At 36.3% G+C, this 20,493-nt stretch overlaps 1 protein-coding gene across 2 annotated transcripts in view; it reads left to right on the forward strand.

Annotated features, from left to right (window-relative positions):
- ROCK1 (Rho associated coiled-coil containing protein kinase 1) overlaps positions 1-20,493 on the forward strand; it is a 136,835-nt gene that overhangs the window by 69,736 nt on the left and 46,606 nt on the right. For both annotated transcript variants that reach the window (XM_081150060.1, XM_081150061.1), the window contains 6 exons: positions 1,713-1,773; positions 4,277-4,365; positions 6,594-6,642; positions 15,678-15,813; positions 17,547-17,638; positions 17,736-17,982. In XM_081150060.1, the coding sequence (XP_081006186.1) occupies positions 1,713-1,773; positions 4,277-4,365; positions 6,594-6,642; positions 15,678-15,813; positions 17,547-17,638; positions 17,736-17,982 (674 nt within the window). The remainder of the gene's footprint in view (positions 1-1,712; positions 1,774-4,276; positions 4,366-6,593; positions 6,643-15,677; positions 15,814-17,546; positions 17,639-17,735; positions 17,983-20,493) is intronic.

Raw genomic sequence — 20,493 nt, forward strand, 5'->3', positions numbered from 1 at the left:
AAACTTTTTAGCTACCTTTCTAATCTAACACCTCTTTCATAAAAAGTTATCTAAATGACCAGATTCTATATAAAAGCAACAATATAATATGCAAAAGAACCTTGAAAGAAAAAAATAAGACAAGAAGTAGAAGAATGAATGGATGTGTACTGGTGTGTTCTTACATTTCCAGTGCTGCATTCAGAGAAACTTATTATTAACTTTGCAGAAAGCTAAATATCAACTTCAGTTATATAGCGTATTAAATTTAGAAGATAGCTTCGAGATCAAATAGTGTGATCTGCTGTGTACTCAGATTCTACTGGCTTTTTTATATACTTCTACTTACATAATGCAGAATCTCACACTGAATTTCTGAATTACTTAATAGTCAATGGAATTAAATTGTACTACATCTAGAATTTGTCATTTGTCACATGGGACCTTTTCTCTACCAATCTGCTAGATAGCCCCTGCTGTTGCCTCCTGATTATTTGATTCTCTAGTTGACCCGAATAATTTTTCAAGGAAAACATGGGAAGTAACATCTATTTTCCTGCTGTTTCTTTTAGACCACTGTTATATATGTTTGTTTGTTTGTTTGTTTGCTTTTTGTGGGTTTTTTTAATCCTCACCTGAAGATATGTTTTTAATGCTTTTAGTGGGAGAGGAAGTGGGGGCGTGGGGGAGAGAAACAATGTAAGAGAGGAACATCGATCGGTTGCCTCCCATATCTGCCCTAGCAGGGGGTCAAACCAGCAACCTAGATATGTGCCCTGACGAGACTCAAACTCACAGCCTTTTGGTGTATGAGATGATGCTTCAACCAACTGAACCACCTGTCAAGGGCTGTTACATACATTTAATAGTAATTAAAAGACACTTGATTATCTTTTCTTTTTCACTATTACTGTCTAGTACATTAACAACTGCCTCATAAGTGCTGTACATATACTGTAGCTATTTGGTATCTTTTTGAGAAAGTTCTATTGGTTAACCAAGGCAGTGGCTGTAGTGGTGGTGATAGAAGTGTTAATAATAGTAATTGTAGCATGGTAGAGAAAGTAGCAGGGGCAGTGACAGCAGAAGCAGTAGTACCTTACCTATACTCAGTTTTTTAAAAAACAGAGCAGATTGCTTGGCCAGCATGGGTCAATGGTTGAGCATTGACCTATGATCCAGGAGATTGAGGTTCAATTCCCGGTCAGGGCGCATGCTTGGATTGCAGGCTTGATCCCCCAGTAGGGGGAGTGCAGGAGGCAGCCGATCAGTGACTCATTCATCATTGATGTTTCTATCTCTCTCTCCCCCTCTCTCTCCCCTTTCCCTTCCTCTCTCTGACATCAATAAAGGCATATATATATTTTTCTTAAAAAGCAGAGTGTCTGGCCAGGCATGACTCAGCGGTTGAGCGTTGACCTAGGGTCGAGGCGATTGGGGTTTGATTCCTGGTCAGGGCACATGCCCGAGTTGCGGGCTCCATCTCCAGTCAGGTGTGCAGGAGGTAGCCTATCAATGACTCTCTCATCATTGATGTTTCTATCTCTCTCTCTCCCTTTCCTTTCCTCTCTGAAATCAATAAAAATATATTTTAAAAAAAATAATAAAATAAATAAAAAGCAGAGCAAGTATAATACTGAACAAAAAATAAACAGTTGTATTTGTTATTGGTTGTTATTGGACATTAAAGAGTTTTTTGATTTGTTTACTTTTAAAATATTTTTTCTTCCCAGATACTTATCTTCAGCAAATCCTAATGATAACAGAGCTAGCTCCAATGCGGATAAAAGCTTGGTAGGTATTTTCTTATTCTTTTTAAAAAAATTGTCTTGCCCGGCCGGGCATGGCTCAGCGGTTGAGCATCGACCTGGTATCCAGGCGATCCAGGTTCGATTCCTGGTCAGGGCACATGCCCGGGTTGCGGGCTCGATCAATGACTCTCTCATCATTGATGTTTCTATCTCTCTCTCTCCCTCTCCTTTCCTCTCTCTGAAATCAATAAAGATATATTTAAAAAAAAAAAAAAAAAGTTGTCTTGTGGACAATGTATTTTGTGTACATGATATTAAGTAAACATATTCTGAATATGTAGTTAGTGGACGTAAATATATTTTTAAAATTCTCACCAGAGGATATGTTTTTCATTGATTTTAGAGAGAGGAAGTGGGGAGAGACAGACAGACATATCGATGTGACAGAGAAATATCAGTTGCCTCCCATACATGCTGTGACCAGGAATTGAACTTACCACCTTTCTGTGTACAGACAATGCTCCAACCAACTGAGCCACACCGTCCAGGACTGAACTGAAATTTTTGTAGCACTTTTTACTTACTGTCTGCTCTCTAGTTTGATTTCTTGGAGGCAGTTAAACTATAAATTGCTATACAGATGGACAGTTGTGGTCTTTCTAATCCCTTGGAGTTAGGAATTTATGGTAAATAAACGTATCGGTATGGGTCTTGACAGGAAAACAGATGGCACATTCGAAAGATTTAAATGAAGAGAGTTTTGTGTGTGTGATAACATATACATAACACAAAATTTACCATTTTAACCAATTTTTAAGTGTATAGTTCAGTGGCATTAGCACCTTCACATTGTGTAACTAGCACCACCATCCGTCTCCATAACCTTTTCTTCATCCCAGACTAAAACTTTGTAGCTGTTAAACTCCACATTCTCCCCTATGCCCCTAGTTAACTATTCTTCTACTTCCTCTCTCTATGAATTTGATTACTTTAGGTACCTCATATAAGTGGAATCATATGATACTTGACTTTTTGTGATTGGTTAATTTCACTTAGCCTAATGTCCTCAAGGTTCATCTTTGTAGCATGTGTCAAAATTTTATTCATTTTTAAGACTGAATATATTCTATTATATGTATAAACCACATTTTGTTTATTCATTCATTAAATGAAGGGGGTTAATGATGGGACTATTACCAGTGGTATGAGCAGGATCAAGGGGAGCAATAAATAAAAAACTGATTAACAATGAGAAGCCATTGCCCCTACCCTGACAGGACAAAGAGAGACAAATCATGTAACCACAGCTGTGAGAGAGTATAGAATCGTAAGAGGGGAGCATAAAACATAGAACACTGCCAGAACCAGTAATGCAAGAAGAGTATGGGGAGAATGAATAGTACTTCATTTCTCCCACCTTCTGATTTCCTGCTGGTGTTCCCCATAGTCTGACCTCCAAACCTAAATCTTTCTTTTCTCTTACTGGACTTCTCTTTCTGCACATCTCTCAGGCACCTCAACCTAGGCCAAAGCTAAACTCATAGTTCTTCTCTCTCCATCCCTTCCACACAGTTCTTACTTTGTTACTTATTGTTTGTAATGGTACTCTGTTTGTATTCCTAATCAGTTTTTAGGTTATAAATTCTATCTTCTAATTGACACAGTTATCTGTTTTCTCCTCTCATTCCTACAGCCTCTGCCTTATATCAGTCCTGAAAATTATTGGAAGTAAATATTAGAGACATGAGTCTTTTGCCTGAACTGTTTCAGTAGTTTGTTGTTAACTGGTTGTTTTGTCTAGAATGTTTCTACCCTCTAATCTCTTCACCTTATTATTACTGAAGTGATGTTTCTAAAATGCCAGTACTGTCATTTCCCTTTTTAAAATGCATATACATCAAAGCCTCCAGCTTCTATTTTTACCTATAAGGATCATGGTCCCACTCACCTTTTCAGATTTTATGTGATTCATTCTCCCTATTATGTTATGTGCTCTGCCTGTACTTAATTTCTATTTCCCAACTATATTTTCTTCTGCCTCTTTACTTTTGGAAGGCTAAAATCCCTTCCATTACCTTCTCTGCTTAGTAATTATCTTTCATCTTGTAGGTCTTACCTCAAACTTTACATCTTCCTGGAAGAATTGGATGTGACCTCTTCTCTCCTCCATAACATTTTATTTATAATTTTATTATCACTTACTACATTATAATTGCAGTATTTGTGTATTATTTCCATGGGGTACTATAGTTTCTTTTCACTCTCTCATTATCCTGTGCCCCACTATTTAACTGTTGACCAAATCTTTTTTATTTTTGTATTACTAATGTCTACCACAGTGCCTTACACATATGTGTAGATGTTTGGGGGGGGGGGGGGGGGAGGTGCTTAATTAATAATAAACATGTTAGATAGAAAGGAAAAGGGTAAGACTGAATCAAACAATTCCCTCCTAAACAGTGTAAAATGATAACATAAACTTGCTATTTTAAAATTATCTGTGAATATTCTTAGTAGAATGAGTTTTGTTTTGTTTTCAATTATAGCAGGAAAGTTTGCAAAAAACAATTTATAAGCTGGAAGAACAGCTGCATAATGAAATGCAATTAAAAGATGAAATGGAGCAGAAGTGCAGGTGAGAATATACTTTATATGTTTTTTACATTAAAAATTGTATAGTGAAGCTTACTTAAAAGCTTGTACTCTGTAAACACTTGTAAGTAGAAGTAAGGAGGGGATATAAAGTTTGCTACTGATATACAATCAATGAAGAATGTCTTGATTAGAATTGGAAAGTAATATGTATGTTGGCATTAGTTATAGATGTTTTTTCCTCAGAATATAAAGTGCATTTGCTCCCCATGGTCTTTACTAAAAACTATATAGTGTTGATTCACTTAGTGACTGATTTATTGCTTTTCTCTCCCATTTCAATTAGGTAGCTGAAAGAGCAAATTAGTTTACATTAAATAAGATGCTTTCTAAAATGTAAATGTTGAAGATTAAAATTCACTAAATTTTTGATACATTCTATTTTCCATTGTGATTTTTTAAGGGCAGTAGCTCAGAATTTTTTCTTGTGAGTCTAAATTTAATAAGCATGTATATTTATGAAAATATAGAATGATTATTTTAAATAACAGCATAATGGTGAATTACTTATTGCAAGCAACTTTTTATACTTATTTATATTTTTAGTGGATATATTAAATAAGTAAAATACAGTGGTAATATAGAGATAAAGTATACAACAAATGGAATTGGAAAAACTGGCAATTTTGTGACTAAGGGGTAAGAGAAAACAAGTAAAATTCTTACTGCGTACCATTCCTGATACATTAAATAGTAAAGCATATAATACAAACATTTTTTTTATAAAAGCATTTTAATATAAGAAAATAATTAACTGATGCCAGGATATGGAATAAATTTCTAAGTATAAAATACGGAAATAAGGGGAGGAATAAATAGATGTTATTGTGTAATTGTTGAGAAGTTCCTATATCCAAAAAACATTGTAATGAAAATTAAAAGGAAAATGACAAGCTAGTGGTAGTAGTGGTGGTGAGGACCAGTTTGGGGAAGAAGAAAGAATGGCCAAAGTGGCCAATAATCACATGAAAATGTGCGGGGCATGGGTACCTAAGATGAGGCTGGGAAATTCATTGGAATCTAAATCTTAGAGGACTTTGTTTTTGATAACCTAAGAAATTTGCAATTTTTTTCCTAAGGGTGATGGAAAAATATTGAAGGTTATTGAACTAAGAAGTAAAAGAAGAAAAAAAAAACACCAAAAAAAAAAATTTTTAAATAAGAGTTTAAAAAACTGATCAAATTTGCTTTTAAAGAAGTATTCTAGTTAGTTGGCAGCACTTGACATTTATTAGTTAAAGCTAACTGGGAATGAAGGAGGAAGATGAATCAAGGATGATTCCCAGGTGGTATCCTTTACTTAGGGACACTTATAGAAGAAGCAGATTAGTATTATGGGTATGGGTGTGGAGCAGAGGAAATAAGCTTAGTTCTGTATATGCTGAATGAGGTATTTGGTGAGATATTCATGTAAAATGTTATATATACAAATTTGAAGCTCAGAAGTGCGTTTAGAGCCAAAGAAAATGAATTGTGATGGAGATAATATACTTTCAGTTTATTTCAAACTTTTGCTCAAGTTGATAGTGGGTCTGTTTACTGGTTTATGTATGCCAACTTTTCCTTCATTTACTTAATTTTGTATTAAAGATTAAATGGCTAATTTTTACTTAGTAGCAAGTATAACATAAGTAACTTCAGGGATCCTTAACCTAGAATCCATAGACCTCTCCCCAAAAAAACCATGGATGGAACTCAAGGTCTTTAAACTTGGATGAGAAAAATTGAATATTTTCTCTAAATTATAAGGGAAATTCAGCATTCCCTTTAATTATGAACATAGGCAATAATCCAGAATTATTTGCAGTAGCTGTGAATTTTTTTATTACCAATAGAAATTACAAATATTTTCTTATAATACTGTTGTTATCTCTATGTATCATTTGTGCTCACTACTACTTTGAAATCACTGCCACTAGATCTTGTGGTTTAATATGTTAACAAAGAAATATGCATATTATTAAACCATACATTTTTTAAGTTTATGACTATTTCAATATATTGGCTTTTAAAAATCCTCTTTGTTTTGTTTTATGCTAAAAATATTGTTCTGAATAAAGGCAATAGGTTTCACCAGACTGCCAAAGAGATCCACAGCACACACAAAATTAAGTAATCTTAGTTAAATGGAAAAGTAAGAAATGTGGGGTTCCACGCATGGTCAGCAAAAAATAAACATATTTCTAATCTATATTACTTTTGTCTTTACAGAACTTCAAACATTAAACTAGACAAAATAATGAAAGAATTGGATGAAGAGGTAGGTCCTCTGTGCTTTCTAATCAGAGGTGTTCCTTTTTGAGAGCTTTCCTCCCTCTTTCAGATAGTTTTGTTTCCTAAGAAAATTACAACTGAACCTTATAGGTTGAAATACAAAGAATTATGATGGAAGCCTCACATTGGAGCTGCAGATTCAAGTGATACAGATTAGATTATACTTTAGTTTCTTTTGTATATTTTTATTGTAGAACACTGTTGAAATTTTAACACAAAACTTTTATTTTGGTTCTTAATAGTTGAAAATCATTGAGAATGGAGCAAAAGAATCAAGAGATCAGAAATTGAATCTACAGCCATAGCAGAAAGAGACAAATAGGAAAGAGGGAAGAATATAATTTTAAGAGAACTGACATTAACATAATATCATGTGCTAAAATGGGAAATATATTGATCTTAAAATTATTTATGTTTTTCGTGGTCACCTAACAAGCAGGTTTTATTTATCAGGGAAACACAGCATAAACATTTCATGATACAGATACTTGTTTACAAATATGTAGTACATTTTCATTTCTTTTAGTCAACTTGTAAATGTCTTTCTACTGCATGTATGAAGAGTCCCTTGAAAAGAAATATACTCTGTATAGCCTTCCTCTCATTAATTACTTCCTTTGTCATTTTAGATTTAATCTTTTTGATGGTTTTTATGCTAATTTTCTTTTCTCTTAAGGAATAGTGTCAGTGGTGGGGTTTTTGTTTTGTTTTGGTTTGGTTTTCATTTGTAGCTTTGGATATACATATAGTCATCTGAGGAGATTTAGATAATATTTTATCAACTTGCCATTGGTAATTGTGTACTCAGCCTAGCACTATTTATTTGATTATTTAAGAAATCCTTTTTGCATATCGTCCATTTTTTATTTCATTTCTAAAACAGATAAAATTCAAGTGTGCTAGATTCAAGTTATTCAACTTTCCAAATTCAAGGTAGAAAGGGAGATCTTAATTATAACATTTGAATACAGTAGTGTCCTCTCCTCCCCTTATCTGCTGGGATTATATTTCAAGACCCCTACTGGATTCCTGAAGCATTGATAGTATCGAACCCTATATGTACAGTGGTACCTCGGTTTTCGAATGTAATTCGTTCCGGAAGACCGTTGGAGTTCTGAAATGTTTGAAAACCAAGGGATCAACAGCTGACAGCTGGGTCTCAGGATCTTGCCCTCAGTGGAAGCCATGTGGCATGTTCGACTTCCGAGGCGTGTTCGAAAACCGGAGCATTGACTTAAGGGTTTACAGCGTTCCTAACCCAGAATATTCCTCAACAGAGACATTAGAAAACCGAGGTACCACTGTACTTTATGGCTTCCCTTTGGCATATCTGAATTGCCAGCATCACTACTCTTGCACTTTGGGGCCATTAGTAAGTAAAATAAGGGTTATTTGACCACAAGCACCATGATACCATGACAGTCAGTTTGATAACCAGGATGGGGAGTGTATACAGACAGCATAGATACCCTGGACAAAGGGATGATTTTCATCCTGCGCAGGACCAAGCGGACAGTGTGAGACTTCATCACACTGCTCAGAATGGTGTGCAGTTGAAAACTTACAAACTGTTTATTTCTGGAATTTTCCATTTAATATTTCTGGACCTCAGTTGACTGCATGTAACTGAAACTGGAAAGTGAAACTGCAAACAATGGATTGCTATAGTCCTGCTTCTGGAAAGATGGAGTCCTCCTACAAATTATGGCTAAAAAGCTTAGACAGTGAATATAAAACAAAGGTAAAAAAGATTCTGAATGGTGAAGAAAAGGCAGACCAGCTAGAGGACTTGGATCCCAAGAAACGACACAGAAGTAAATACTATGGGTTTTCTTTTTGTGGCATATGTCCCAGACTGGGTGCTGGAGAAGCCAGCAATCTGGAAAAATCAATAAGCATAGACAGGAAAAGCTGCTCTCTCTAGATAACAGACCAAGAAAAGGGTAGGATAGCAAGTCTGAAAACTTTTATATAATCACTGCTCTAGTCAGCCAAACACACATAAAAAAATGTAACCCCACCCCCACTCACGAAGGCTGAGTGAAAAGCCTAGACTTTCAGCCCTCTGGCACAGTGGTGTCAGAAAAGATCCAATGGAAGGACTTTGATACCCATGGAGAAGTGACAAACCTTAGCTGGCTTCCTCAGTCAGTCATTGACAACCATGTGGGGTGTCTAGTTTTTTACTTCCACTCAGCAGCAACAAGGCACCCATCCTACTCTGTGCTGGGGTGGTGTCATAAAAGGCCTGGTAGAGAGTTTGAACCTTCAGCACTGAAATAACAAGCTTGCTCCCACCCCCCAGCCATGTTGTTATCACTGGAGACCTAGTGGGGTACCAGAACTTCCATTTCCACCCAGCAGTAATGAGGATCCATGCCTCCTCAGTCTCTGTGTCAATAAAGATCAAATGGAAAACTTAGATTTCTACCTCCATCTGGCAGAAAGGAGGCAGCACCTCCTTAATCCCACCAGAACAGTGACAGAAGAGACTTGCTAAAGTAGAAGACTTAAATGAGATCCAGAGTATTGTAGAATAATACCCAAAATGTCCAGGTTTCTGTTGAAACAATAAACACACAATAAATAGATGCCAACACTGAGATAACAGATGTTAAAATTATGTGACATGGATTTAAAGGAATCATCATAAATATGTTTCAGTGAGCAACTACAAACATACTTGAAATAAATGAAAAATTTAAATTAGAAAGTCTCAGCAAAGAAATAGGAAATTTTAGCAGAGGCATAGAAGATATAAAGTAGAACCAACCAAAAATTAACGTAACTAAGTAAAAATTTCAGTGAGTGGGCTCAACAGAGTGGAGTATCCTAAGGAATCAGAGAACTTGAAGATAGACCAATAGAAATTACCCAGTCTGCCCTGGCCCTGTTGCTCAATGGTTAGAGCTTTGGCCCATGCACTGAAGGATTGAGGGTTTGATTCCTGGTCAAGGGCATGTGCCTGGGTTGCGGGTTGGATACCGGACCCCAGTCGGGGTGCACGCGGGAGGCAATCAATCAATGTGTCTCTCTCACATTGATGTGTTTTCTTTCTCTCTCTCTCTCTCTACCTCCCTCTCTCCCTCCCCCCTCTCTCCTCCCCCCTTTGTGCCTCCCTTTTACTCTTTAAAAATCAATGGAAAAAATATCCTTGGGTGAGGATTAATGAAAAAAAAGAAAGTAATTACTCAGTCTGAATAATAGTGGGGGAAAAAGTGTATCATGGAAATTTACACTTGATTATATAATCTTATCAACCAATGTCACCCCAATAAATTTAATTTTAAAAAATTTTAAGTTCTAACATTTGTGTCATTGGAATTGCTGAAGGAGAGGAGAAAAGGGGGCAGGAAGAAGTGATGGCTAAAAATTCCACAAATTTGGCAAACCACGAACCTACAAAGACAAACCTACAGGAAGCTGAGTGAACCACAAAAAGAATAAACCCAAAGATATCCACACCAAGACACAATAGTCAGACTTCTGAAAACTAATGACAACGAAGAAATTTTACAAACAGCAAAAGACACAACTAATGTCATTACAGATGACAGATTTTTTATCAGAAACCATGGAGGACAGGAGGAATTGGCACAACATTTTTCAAGGGATGTCAACCCAGAATTCTGTGTGGAGTGAAAAATCCTTTCCAATGAAAATCATAGCATTCTCAGATGAAGGAAAACTTAAGAAAAGTTATCACACACCTCCTCTAAAAGAATTGCTAAAGGAAATTCTCTAAATATAAATGAAATGGTAAAAGAATCTGGGCATATTAGGAAAAAAGAAAGAGTAGAGAGTAAAAATATGGGTAAATACAATGCACTTGCCTTCTCTTGAGTTTTTAATTAAAAAAAAAAATTTTTTTAATCCTCACCTGAGGATATTTTTTCCATTGTTTTTTTTTGTTTGTTTTTTTGTTTTTTTAAGAAGGAGTGAAAGGGAGGGGCAGAGGAGAAAGAAACATTGATGTGACAGAGATACATCAGTTGGTTGCCTCCCAAACACGCCCCGGCCAGGGCTGGGATCAAACCTGCAACCTCAGGTATGGGCCCTTGCCCAAGAATCTAACCCACAACCCTTTGGTGCTTTGGCTGACGCTCTTAACCACTGAACCACACCAGCCAGGGCAAGTTTTTAACGTTTTGACAATTGAAGCAGAAATTGCAGCACTGGCTAATGTGGTTCTCTATACATGTAGAAATATTTAAGATTGTTGTGAACCGGAGGATAAAGAGATACAAAGGGAGGTAAAGGTTTTATACTTTAATTAAACCGATAAGATGTCAACGCCAGTAGGTTGTGATAAACTGTGTACTGCATGTGTAATATAATACCTAAAGCAGCCACTGGAGAAGTTACACACACTGATACCCTAAAAAACAGAATAGATAAAGTAGAATTCTAAAAAATGTTCAGGTAACCCACAGAAAGACGAGAAATAGGAAAAACAGAGGTCAAACAAAAAACTGAAACGGAAGACTTAATTCTAACATATTAATAATTGCATTAAATGTAAATTAAATGTAGCAACAATTAAAATATTTTGTCAGAGTAGATTTATTTATTTTAATCCTCACCCAAGGATATTTTTTCCATTGCTTTTCAGAGAGAGTAGAAGGAAGAGAGAGAGAAACATCGATGTGAGAGAGACACATCGATTGGTTGCCTCCCCCACGCACCCCGACTGGGCTGGGGATTGAGCATGCAACTGAGGTACGTGCCTTTGGCAGGAATCTAATCTGGGACCCTTCAGTCTGCAGGCCGATGCTCTAACCACTGAGCAAAACTGGCGAGGGCCAGAGTAGATATTTTTAAATGACCTAACTGTATGTTATCTATCAGAAATACTCTTTAGATGTAACAATATAAGCAATTTGAAAAGGGTGGGAAAATATATCATGCAAACAGCAAAAAGAACGCAGCAATGGCAATATTAATATCAGGTAAGTTAGACTCCAGGGCAAAGAATATTACCAGGGGCAGAGTTAAAAGTCTCAACTTAGTTGTTTGTGCTTTTGTCTCAAGAACCTAGAAAAGAATATTTTTAAAAAAGGGAGGGAAAAATTTATAGCAGAGATCAATGGAATTAAAAACAGGAACATTAGAGAAAATCAATGAAGACAAAAAGCTAGCTGTCTGGAAAGATCAACAAAATTCACAGACCTCTAGCAAATTGACAAAGGAAAAAGAGAAGACACAGATTTTTGGAATCGGAAATAACATAAGGCAGCCCTAGTCGATTTGGCTCAGTGGTTAGAGCGTCAGCCCATGGACTGAAGGGTCCAGGGTTTGACTGCAGCCAAAGAGCATGTATTTTGGTTGCAGGCTTGATCCCTGGCCCCGGTTGGGATGAGTGCAGGAGGCAGCCAATTGGTGTGTCTCTCACATCAATGTTTCTCTTTCTCTCTCACTCTCTCTGAAAAGCAATGGAAAAAATATCCTCAGGTGAGGATTAAAAAAAGAAAAAAAAAGAAATAACATAAGGCATGTTACTACTGACTACATATATATATCAAATGGTTCATAAGGGAATACTGCAAAGAATTCTAAACATATAAATGTGAAATTTAGATTAAATGGACTAATTCCTACAAAAATACAAACTACAACTTACACAATGTGAAAGAGATTATTTGAATAGCTCTGTATAACTTATATTAACATGAATTCATAATTTAAGAGCTCCCCAAAAAAGTAACCTCCAAGATCAGAGGGTTTTACTACATAGCTCTAAGTGTCTTAAGAATTAACACCAATTCTGTACTATCTCTTCCAGAAAATATAAGAGGAGGGAACACTTCCCCAGTGAATTTTATGAGGCTAGAATTACCCACATACAAAAATTTAATAAAGACAGTACAACACAGAAAACTTTGGATCACTATCCCTCAATTTATAGTCAACTGATTTGTAAGAAAGGTACAAAGACAATTCAGTGGAGGAAGGATAATCTTTTTAACACATAGTGCTGGAGGATTAAATATCCATAAGTCAAGATATGAATAGTTCTGTGTAAGTCTCAGCCTAAGTCTCATACCTTATGTAAAAGTTAACTCAAAATGGATATATTTAAATATGAACATAAAAAATATAAAATTTTAGAGAAAACCCTTGGGACTTAGAGCTTAGTGAAGAGTTATTGGACATGGCACCACAAACATAATCCATATAAGGAGTAACATTTAATAATTTGGACTTCATCAAAGTTAATAATATTGGCTCTGTGAACAACCCTCATAAGAGGATGAGATACAAGGTATAGCCTGGAGAAAAATATTTGTAAACTCTATCTCACAAAGAACATTATCTAGAATATTTAAAGAACTGTAAAGCTCAATAAACAAATAACCAAGTTTGGAAATTGGGGCTTTAGAGGACTTCTAGTCAGGATGGCAGCATAGGTAAACGTGGTACTCACATCCTCCCACAACCATATCAGAATTACAGCTAAACTACAGAACATTCAGAACCGACTGAAACCCAGCTGAATAGAAGTCCTACAACTAGGGATTTAAAGAAGAAGCCACATTGAGACAGGTAGGAGGGGCGGAAATCAAATAGGCTGGTCCCACATCCATGTATGGCATATAAAAATCAGGAGGGGTATCTCAGTTGTGGAGGTCCTCCCTGGGGATCAATGTGTCCTTGCCCCACACCAGGCCCCCAAGCCCAGGATTCCAGTGCTAGGAAGACAAGTCCCCAAACTTGTGGCTGTAAAAACCAGTTAGGATTGAAGCTGAGTGAAATGGAAGGCTGCTGGAGTCCCAGGCAATTCTGATGCACTCTCTCTCTCAGTGCCAGTGCGAGGATAGCAACTTGAAAGGCACTAGGGATGTATGGGGAGGAAATGAGTTGTTTGGGATCAGGGTAAGAGCTTGAGAGGGTGGGCAGCTATTTTTTCATTGATAAGCTCTTGCTCCACAGAGCCAGTGGGAGGGTGAATGCCATATTTAAGTCTCTATCAACCTGGCTCACACTGTTTGCTCTGCCCTGGTGATTTCCTGAAACCCTAACCAAACTAACTTTTAGGTCCACCCAAGCTGTTCCCAGTGGCTTTTCCATATGAATGGCTTATCTTGGCTCACTCTTCAGACTTTCCTAATATCTTTCAAAGAAGCAGCATCTGGCCTTAGTGTACCTTTCCCGAAGTGGCCCAAGGCCCGGCACCTGCTGGTGCTAGCTGGCTGTGGTTTGCAGTTTGGCCTCTCCTGGGCACCTCCAAGCATAGTACAAGTAGCAGCCATCTGCAGATCACTTTGTAGCTCAAGCCAGGTGGCCCTGGTCAGAACAGAGGAGGTGGCTGATTTTGGCCTGCACCTCCTGGGATTCCCCAAACTAGTGCACTCAGTGGACAGCGTTAGACCACATTGAGGCACCATCCAACCAGTTAGTTCCACAGCAACACATTCAAAGGGCAGACTCAGTGGGCACCAGAGCCTTGTTGAAGTTAGTCCTGCTCTATGGGGCAGGACCCTGCACAGCTGGTCCTCCGTGGTGGTCAGTGGTTGTGGTGGTCAAAGGAGGAGCTGGGTTGTGGTTGCAGCTAGTCCTTGCAGCTGATTGGCCTGGGTATAAATTCCTCCCATGTCAACAGCAGTCAAGGGTCAACTACAACAGAAGGGTGTACATGACCAAACAGGGCAGGGTAGTTCCTGGAGTGCCCAGCTTGGGTATCAGGGAGGCTGTGCCACTGGACCCTACAGAACACCTACTGTATTAGGTCACTCTGCCAAGCCTGGGAGATGTAGCAGCTCTTCCTAACACATAGAAACAAACAAAGGCAGGCTGCCAAAGTGAGGAGACAAATATGTCCCAAAGAACAGAACAAAATCCAGAAAAAGAACTAAACAAAATGAAGACAAGCATCCTGCTAGACAAAAGTTCAAAACACTGGTTATAAGGATGGACAGTGAACTTAGGGGAAGAGTAGTTGAACTTAGAAATTCTATCATGTAAAAAAGGACATGGAAACCATAAAAAAAGAACATATGAGATAAAATGACATAGAACTATACATACTTCATATCAGTATCATTTTCCTGATTTTGTTATTGTACTGTTATATATAATGTAACTATTAGAGGAAAGTGAGTGGAAGGGTACATGACACCTCTCTCTACTATCTTTGCAACTTCCTGAAATGTATCATTAATTCAAAATAAAAAACCGAAAAAATAAAAGAAAGAAGTCTTAGGAAGACTTTATATGATATGTCAAATTGCGCTAAATCTGACAGCATCTTACCTAAAAGATGGTTTTTTATTAAATGTTAAAGCCCAGAAAAACATTTATTATACAGGAGATTTTCCCATTGCAGAGTCTTAAAGATCAAAATGAAGCATAAAAGCAGGTTATGCTGATAGTGGTAACTGAGAAACAGAAGATAAATTTTTAAGTTGTGGAAGTTTGGTGGGTTTTTCCCCGTTAACTTTCCATTCCCCTATGGTTTCATTTTCTAAAGTAGGTATTTTCTCTGTTACCTTTTAATATGCATTAGTATGTAGATACATTGAAAATCTTAGAAAAGGTAAGTTGTTGAGTCAGGGAGAGGATTAATGGAGACACACAGGGATTGGTTAACTTACTGCACATACTGTAGCATTTGTTGCCATTTGAGCTTTGCACCATTTAATTTTCAAATATATAGTTCTTATCTGATCCCTTTCATATTTTATATCTTAAATATAGAATTGTAAATAACACGAAGTATTGGTAATATAATGCATTGTGGTTATCTTAAACTAATAAAGTGACTTTCGAACTGATGGTATTTTTTATATTCATGGGTTTAAAACTCCCTAAAAATTTTACATATCTAATTCAAATAGAGGATTCTCACTGTTTTATAAGGCAAGCTAATTCTGTTATTAGAAAGTTGTCATTAGGAGGTGCTATCTGATTTTTGAAACAAAAAATCCATCTTAAGTCTTTGTGTTTTTGTCTTTAAAAACAGCATTCTCTCAAATAAATGATGAGTATTAATTGCAATGGTAACTTTTGTCATTATAATTTCAGGGGAATCAAAGAAGAAATCTAGAATCTACAGTGTCTCAGATTGAAAAAGAAAAGATGTTGCTACAGCATAGAATTAATGAGTACCAAAGAAAAGCAGAACAGGAAAATGAAAAGAGGAGAAATGTAGAAAATGAAGGTAAATTGTTACTCCTTTTGAAAAACACTGGAATTTCTAACACTATTCTTGAGATCTTTGTTGTGAGGTTTTCTTAAAGTCAAAATCCAGCGACACCTCATGAGCTAAATGTCTCAATATAAAATATATAACATATTAATATCAGTAGTAATGTTTTAGGTAGAGTAGTGATTTTTGTCCTTGTGTGCATATTGGAATCTCCTGGAAAGCTTTAAAGAATACTGATACCTAAACTCCAGCGATTCTAATTTAATTGATTTAGATGTGTGACCTGAGCATCGGTATTTTTATTAAGCTCTCTAGGCACTTCTAACAAGCAGCCACCTTAGAGAGTTCATTAACTAGAATTTCATCTATTTTAATGTTAGTGTTACAAATGCTTTTAAAATAGCTTTCTACACCCTTTGATCCAGTGATTTTACTTCTAAGAATTTCTTTTACATACACATTTGTGTACATGCAAACTGATTTATAAACAAGGCTATTCATTGTAGCAATTTTTAAAATGGCAAAAAATGCCCAGCCGGTGTGGCTCAGTGGTTGAATGTCGACCCGTTCACCAAGAGATCACTGGTTCGATTCTATGTCAGGGTACATGCCCAGATTTCGGGCTCGATCCCCAGTAAGGGGGGTCCACAGGAGGCAGCCGATCAATGATTTGCTCTCATCATTGATGTTTCTATCTCTCTCTCCCTCTCCCTTCCTCTCTCTGAAATTAAAAACAACAACAACAACATATTAAAATGGAAAAAGTTATAAACAATATAAGTGTAATCAGTGATATAATAAATGTTGGTATGCCTATATTGTAGACTATTATGCATCTTATAAAAGAATAAAGCATTTTCTTATATGTTAGAAAAGAATCTTTAAGATGTATCTTTAATTGGAAAAGTACAGATTGTTTAAAACAAGGGTGCTTGTCTTTATACCTTAAATGTGTGTATATATATATATATGCATAGATATACATGTGAAACATACATATATATGTATATTATGTGGGGTTTTTTAAAAGAATTTTTTAAATTGGTTGTAGAGAGAGGAAGGGAGAGGAAGAGAGAGAGAAACATTGATGTGAGAGAGAAATATTGATCAGTTGCCTCTCATACGCACTCTTGCTGCGGATTGAACCCACAATCTGAGTATGTGCCCTGGGCAGGAAGCAGACCTGCAACCTTTCTGTTGACAGTATGACTCTCCAATCAACTGAGCCACACTGGCCTGTGCTATTACGTGTGTGTTTTTATATGTTAGGATATGGATACATAGACTATCTTAGAAAGGATGTGCAAAAAATTAGTAATAGTTGTGGTTAGGGAGGGAGGAGAGTCAGAGGGAGTAGGAGACAATGTGGAGGCAGGAAGACTCATTTTACACTATATACCATTTGGTACCTTTGGAGTTTTAAACCATTTAAAAAATACTGAACTATTCAAAGATTTGTACTATTCAACAATAAATAATATTAAAACTAGATTTGTAACATTTCACTAATAGGTTGACCTTATTAAGGGAATAAAAGAATTTGAAGTATTTATAACAGTAGAAACAAATCTATTTTTGCATCCTCTATTACATAACAATGCTGTACTTTTTCATGAATTTAAAAAGTACTTCCAAGATGGAATTTCACTTTAGGAGTGGATCTAAATTTCATTTTTTTAAATGGGTTTATATGTTTCCTCCATTAATACTTTGTAATTTCTACATCTTATTCTTTCATTTACTAGTTTCTACATTAAAGGATCAGTTGGAAGACTTAAGGAAAGTAAGTCAGAATTCACAGCATGCTAATGAGAAGGTGGCACAATTACAAAAGCAGGTAAGTTTTTGGAATGGTTTTAAAAAAATTATAATAAGTTTTATTGTATTTTGGTCAAAAACCTATTTTCTTGTTCTTTTTTTTTTTTTTTAAATAGCTGGAAGAAGCCAATGACTTACTTAGGACAGAATCAGACACAGCTGTAAGATTAAGGAAGAGTCACACAGAGATGAGCAAGTCAATTAGTCAGCTAGAGTCCCTGAACAGAGAATTGCAGGAGAGAAGTAGAATTTTAGAGAATTCCAAGTCACAAACGGACAAGGAGTTTTACCAGCTGCAAGCTGCATTAGAAGCTGAACGAAGAGACAGAGGTCATGATTCTGAGATGATTGGAGACCTTCAAGGTAATATTTTTTGTTACAGTGGTAAAATATACATAACATAAAATTTACCATTTATCCATTTTTAAGTGTATGGTTCAATGGCATAAAGTACTTTCACATTGCTGTGCAATGGTTATGACTATCCATCTGCAGAACTTTTTTTCATCCCAAACTAAAACTCTATACCCTTTAAACAGTAGCTTCCCATTTTCACTCCCCCCACTTGTGGGTAAACACCATCCTCCTTGATGTCTCTGAATTTGACTATCGTAAAAGTGGAATCATGCAATATTTGTCTTTTTCTGTCTGTCTTTTTCCACTTAGCACAATGACTTCAAGATTCATCCATGTTGTAGCATGTGTCAGAATTTCCTTCCTTGTTAAGGCTGAATCATATTCTATTGTATGTACATAAGAAACTTTATCAATAGAAAATGTAATTTTCTACATTTTTTATTTATAATTATGCTTTCAAGCGTAAAATTTACCATCTCATTCCTTTTTAAGTGTAATATACTTTTTATTATATTGCCCTCATAAAGAAAATGACCTTGGCAAAACTATAAATGGGTAAGCATTTTTCCTGTTTCAGGACAATGCCCACATTTGTATCACACTGTAATTTCTTAACTCATGGACATCCCTGTGAGGTAGATAATGTGGATATTTCCAATTTTGCAGCCAGATTACTGAAAACTTAATTTTAAAACGTGCCTAGTTCACAAAAGTCTTAACTCAAAGTGGGACTAATACAGGCTGAGAGGATTATCACTATTAAAACCTGGGAATCCCTCATGCATTGTTGGTAGAAATAGAAACTCAATTCCAGAAATAGGATCCCATTACAAATAAAGAATTAGGTACTTGGGAGGGCTAGAACTAAAGATATCAGCAGTATTTGTGAGTTTAAAAGAAAAAAAAATTGAGTATGAATGTGAATGAAAGAACAGTTTTTATAATGCTAATAAAATTCAGTTTGTTTTTAGAAAGATGCCTGGATCTACCCACTTCTCATATATTTTTCTATTTTCTATTCCTGTTAGCAACATCTATATTATTACTTAATCAAACAGATATGCATGGAAGTTGCCAGATCTCTCAGGGAAAAATTGGGGGTGGGGTATTCCATTTTAACCTTAGTCACAGGATGGGAACATAGTTTGGGGTCTCATGGGGCTTGATGATTAGCTATAATTCTGTGGAGAGAGGTCAGGGTCAGTTTTTGTGACTGTGGAAACGGAAATTAAGATCTCCAGTTGGTTCTTAGCTGAGGAGTGTTGTGCAATCTTATTTCTCAGGGACCAGGGGGAAAAAATGGATCCAAATATAATCAAGAGAGTAACCTCACATATATGCACAACCCAAGTACATGGACAATGATGGGGAGAGGGACTGGGGAGGGGGATGGGATGGTGTGGAGTGGGTCATTGGAGAGAAAAAGGGACTCTGTAATACTTTAAACAAAAATAAACAAAACAGAACAAAACCAAAAAAAAAAAAAAAAAAGAGTAACCTCATTATATGTAGTAGAAAAGCTTCATACTTGACTTCCATAAATTGCTTTTCTAAGTCTTTTATATATATTGCCTAACTGTGTGAAAGTCACTAAATCACTTCATCGGCCTTTGTTTTCCATAAACCAAGGAGAGTAAAATAGGTGACCCCCTATAAATCCTTCCAATTCTAAAAATTTTTAAGCCTGTGATCTTCTGGATATGACTGAGCTTTGAAGTGCTTGCCTTAAAGGAAGAGACCATCATATATGTGTTCATCAACAATAGTTTTAATTGAATCTATTTTTTAGATATTGGTGATTAATTTTTAATTTAAATGTGAATCAAAGTTTGCATGTATTAAAAAATGCACACAACTTATATGAGCCCCAACATACATATAAAGATGCATTTTGGCCCTGACCTGGTAGCTCAGTTGGTTAGAGTGTCATCCTGCTACTGCCAGGGTTTCAGGTTTTTGATCCCGGTCAGGGCACATACAAGAATCAACCAATGAATGCATAAATAAGTGGCACAACAAATCAACGTCTCTCTCTTTGTCTTTCTCTTTCTCTTTCTTTCTCTACCTCTGTCTCTGTCTCCCTCCCTGTTCCCCCTCCCTCTACCTCCCTCTCCCTCCCCCTTCTCTCTCTCAAAAAAAAAAATCAATAAATAAAAAAACAAAACACAAGTTTTACATTAATCTTCTATGATCTTTCAGAAATTTCGGGTCCCTTCAGGTTTCTCATAGTCTAGAATGCTGGGCTTCTGGCAGAATCAGGATTATTTCCTAGTTCAGTGTACTTCATGTACACTAGTGGGCATGTATGGGAAATGACTTCCCAAAATATAATTGGATAGTAAATATTTTAGGTTTTGTGGGCCACATATGATCTCTGTTAAAGATTTTTCTTTTTTACTTTTTATAACCCTTTAAAAATGAAAACAAAACATTTTTAACTTCGTGTCTGTAGAGAAACAGACTATGGGCCTAAAGTTTGCCAAAACTTGGACCAGTGTACAGATAACGCTACTGTTA

Source organism: Miniopterus schreibersii (genome assembly GCF_964146895.1).
Source record: "Miniopterus schreibersii genome assembly, chromosome: 10".
In the NCBI taxonomy this organism is placed as follows: Eukaryota; Metazoa; Chordata; class Mammalia; order Chiroptera; family Miniopteridae; genus Miniopterus; species Miniopterus schreibersii.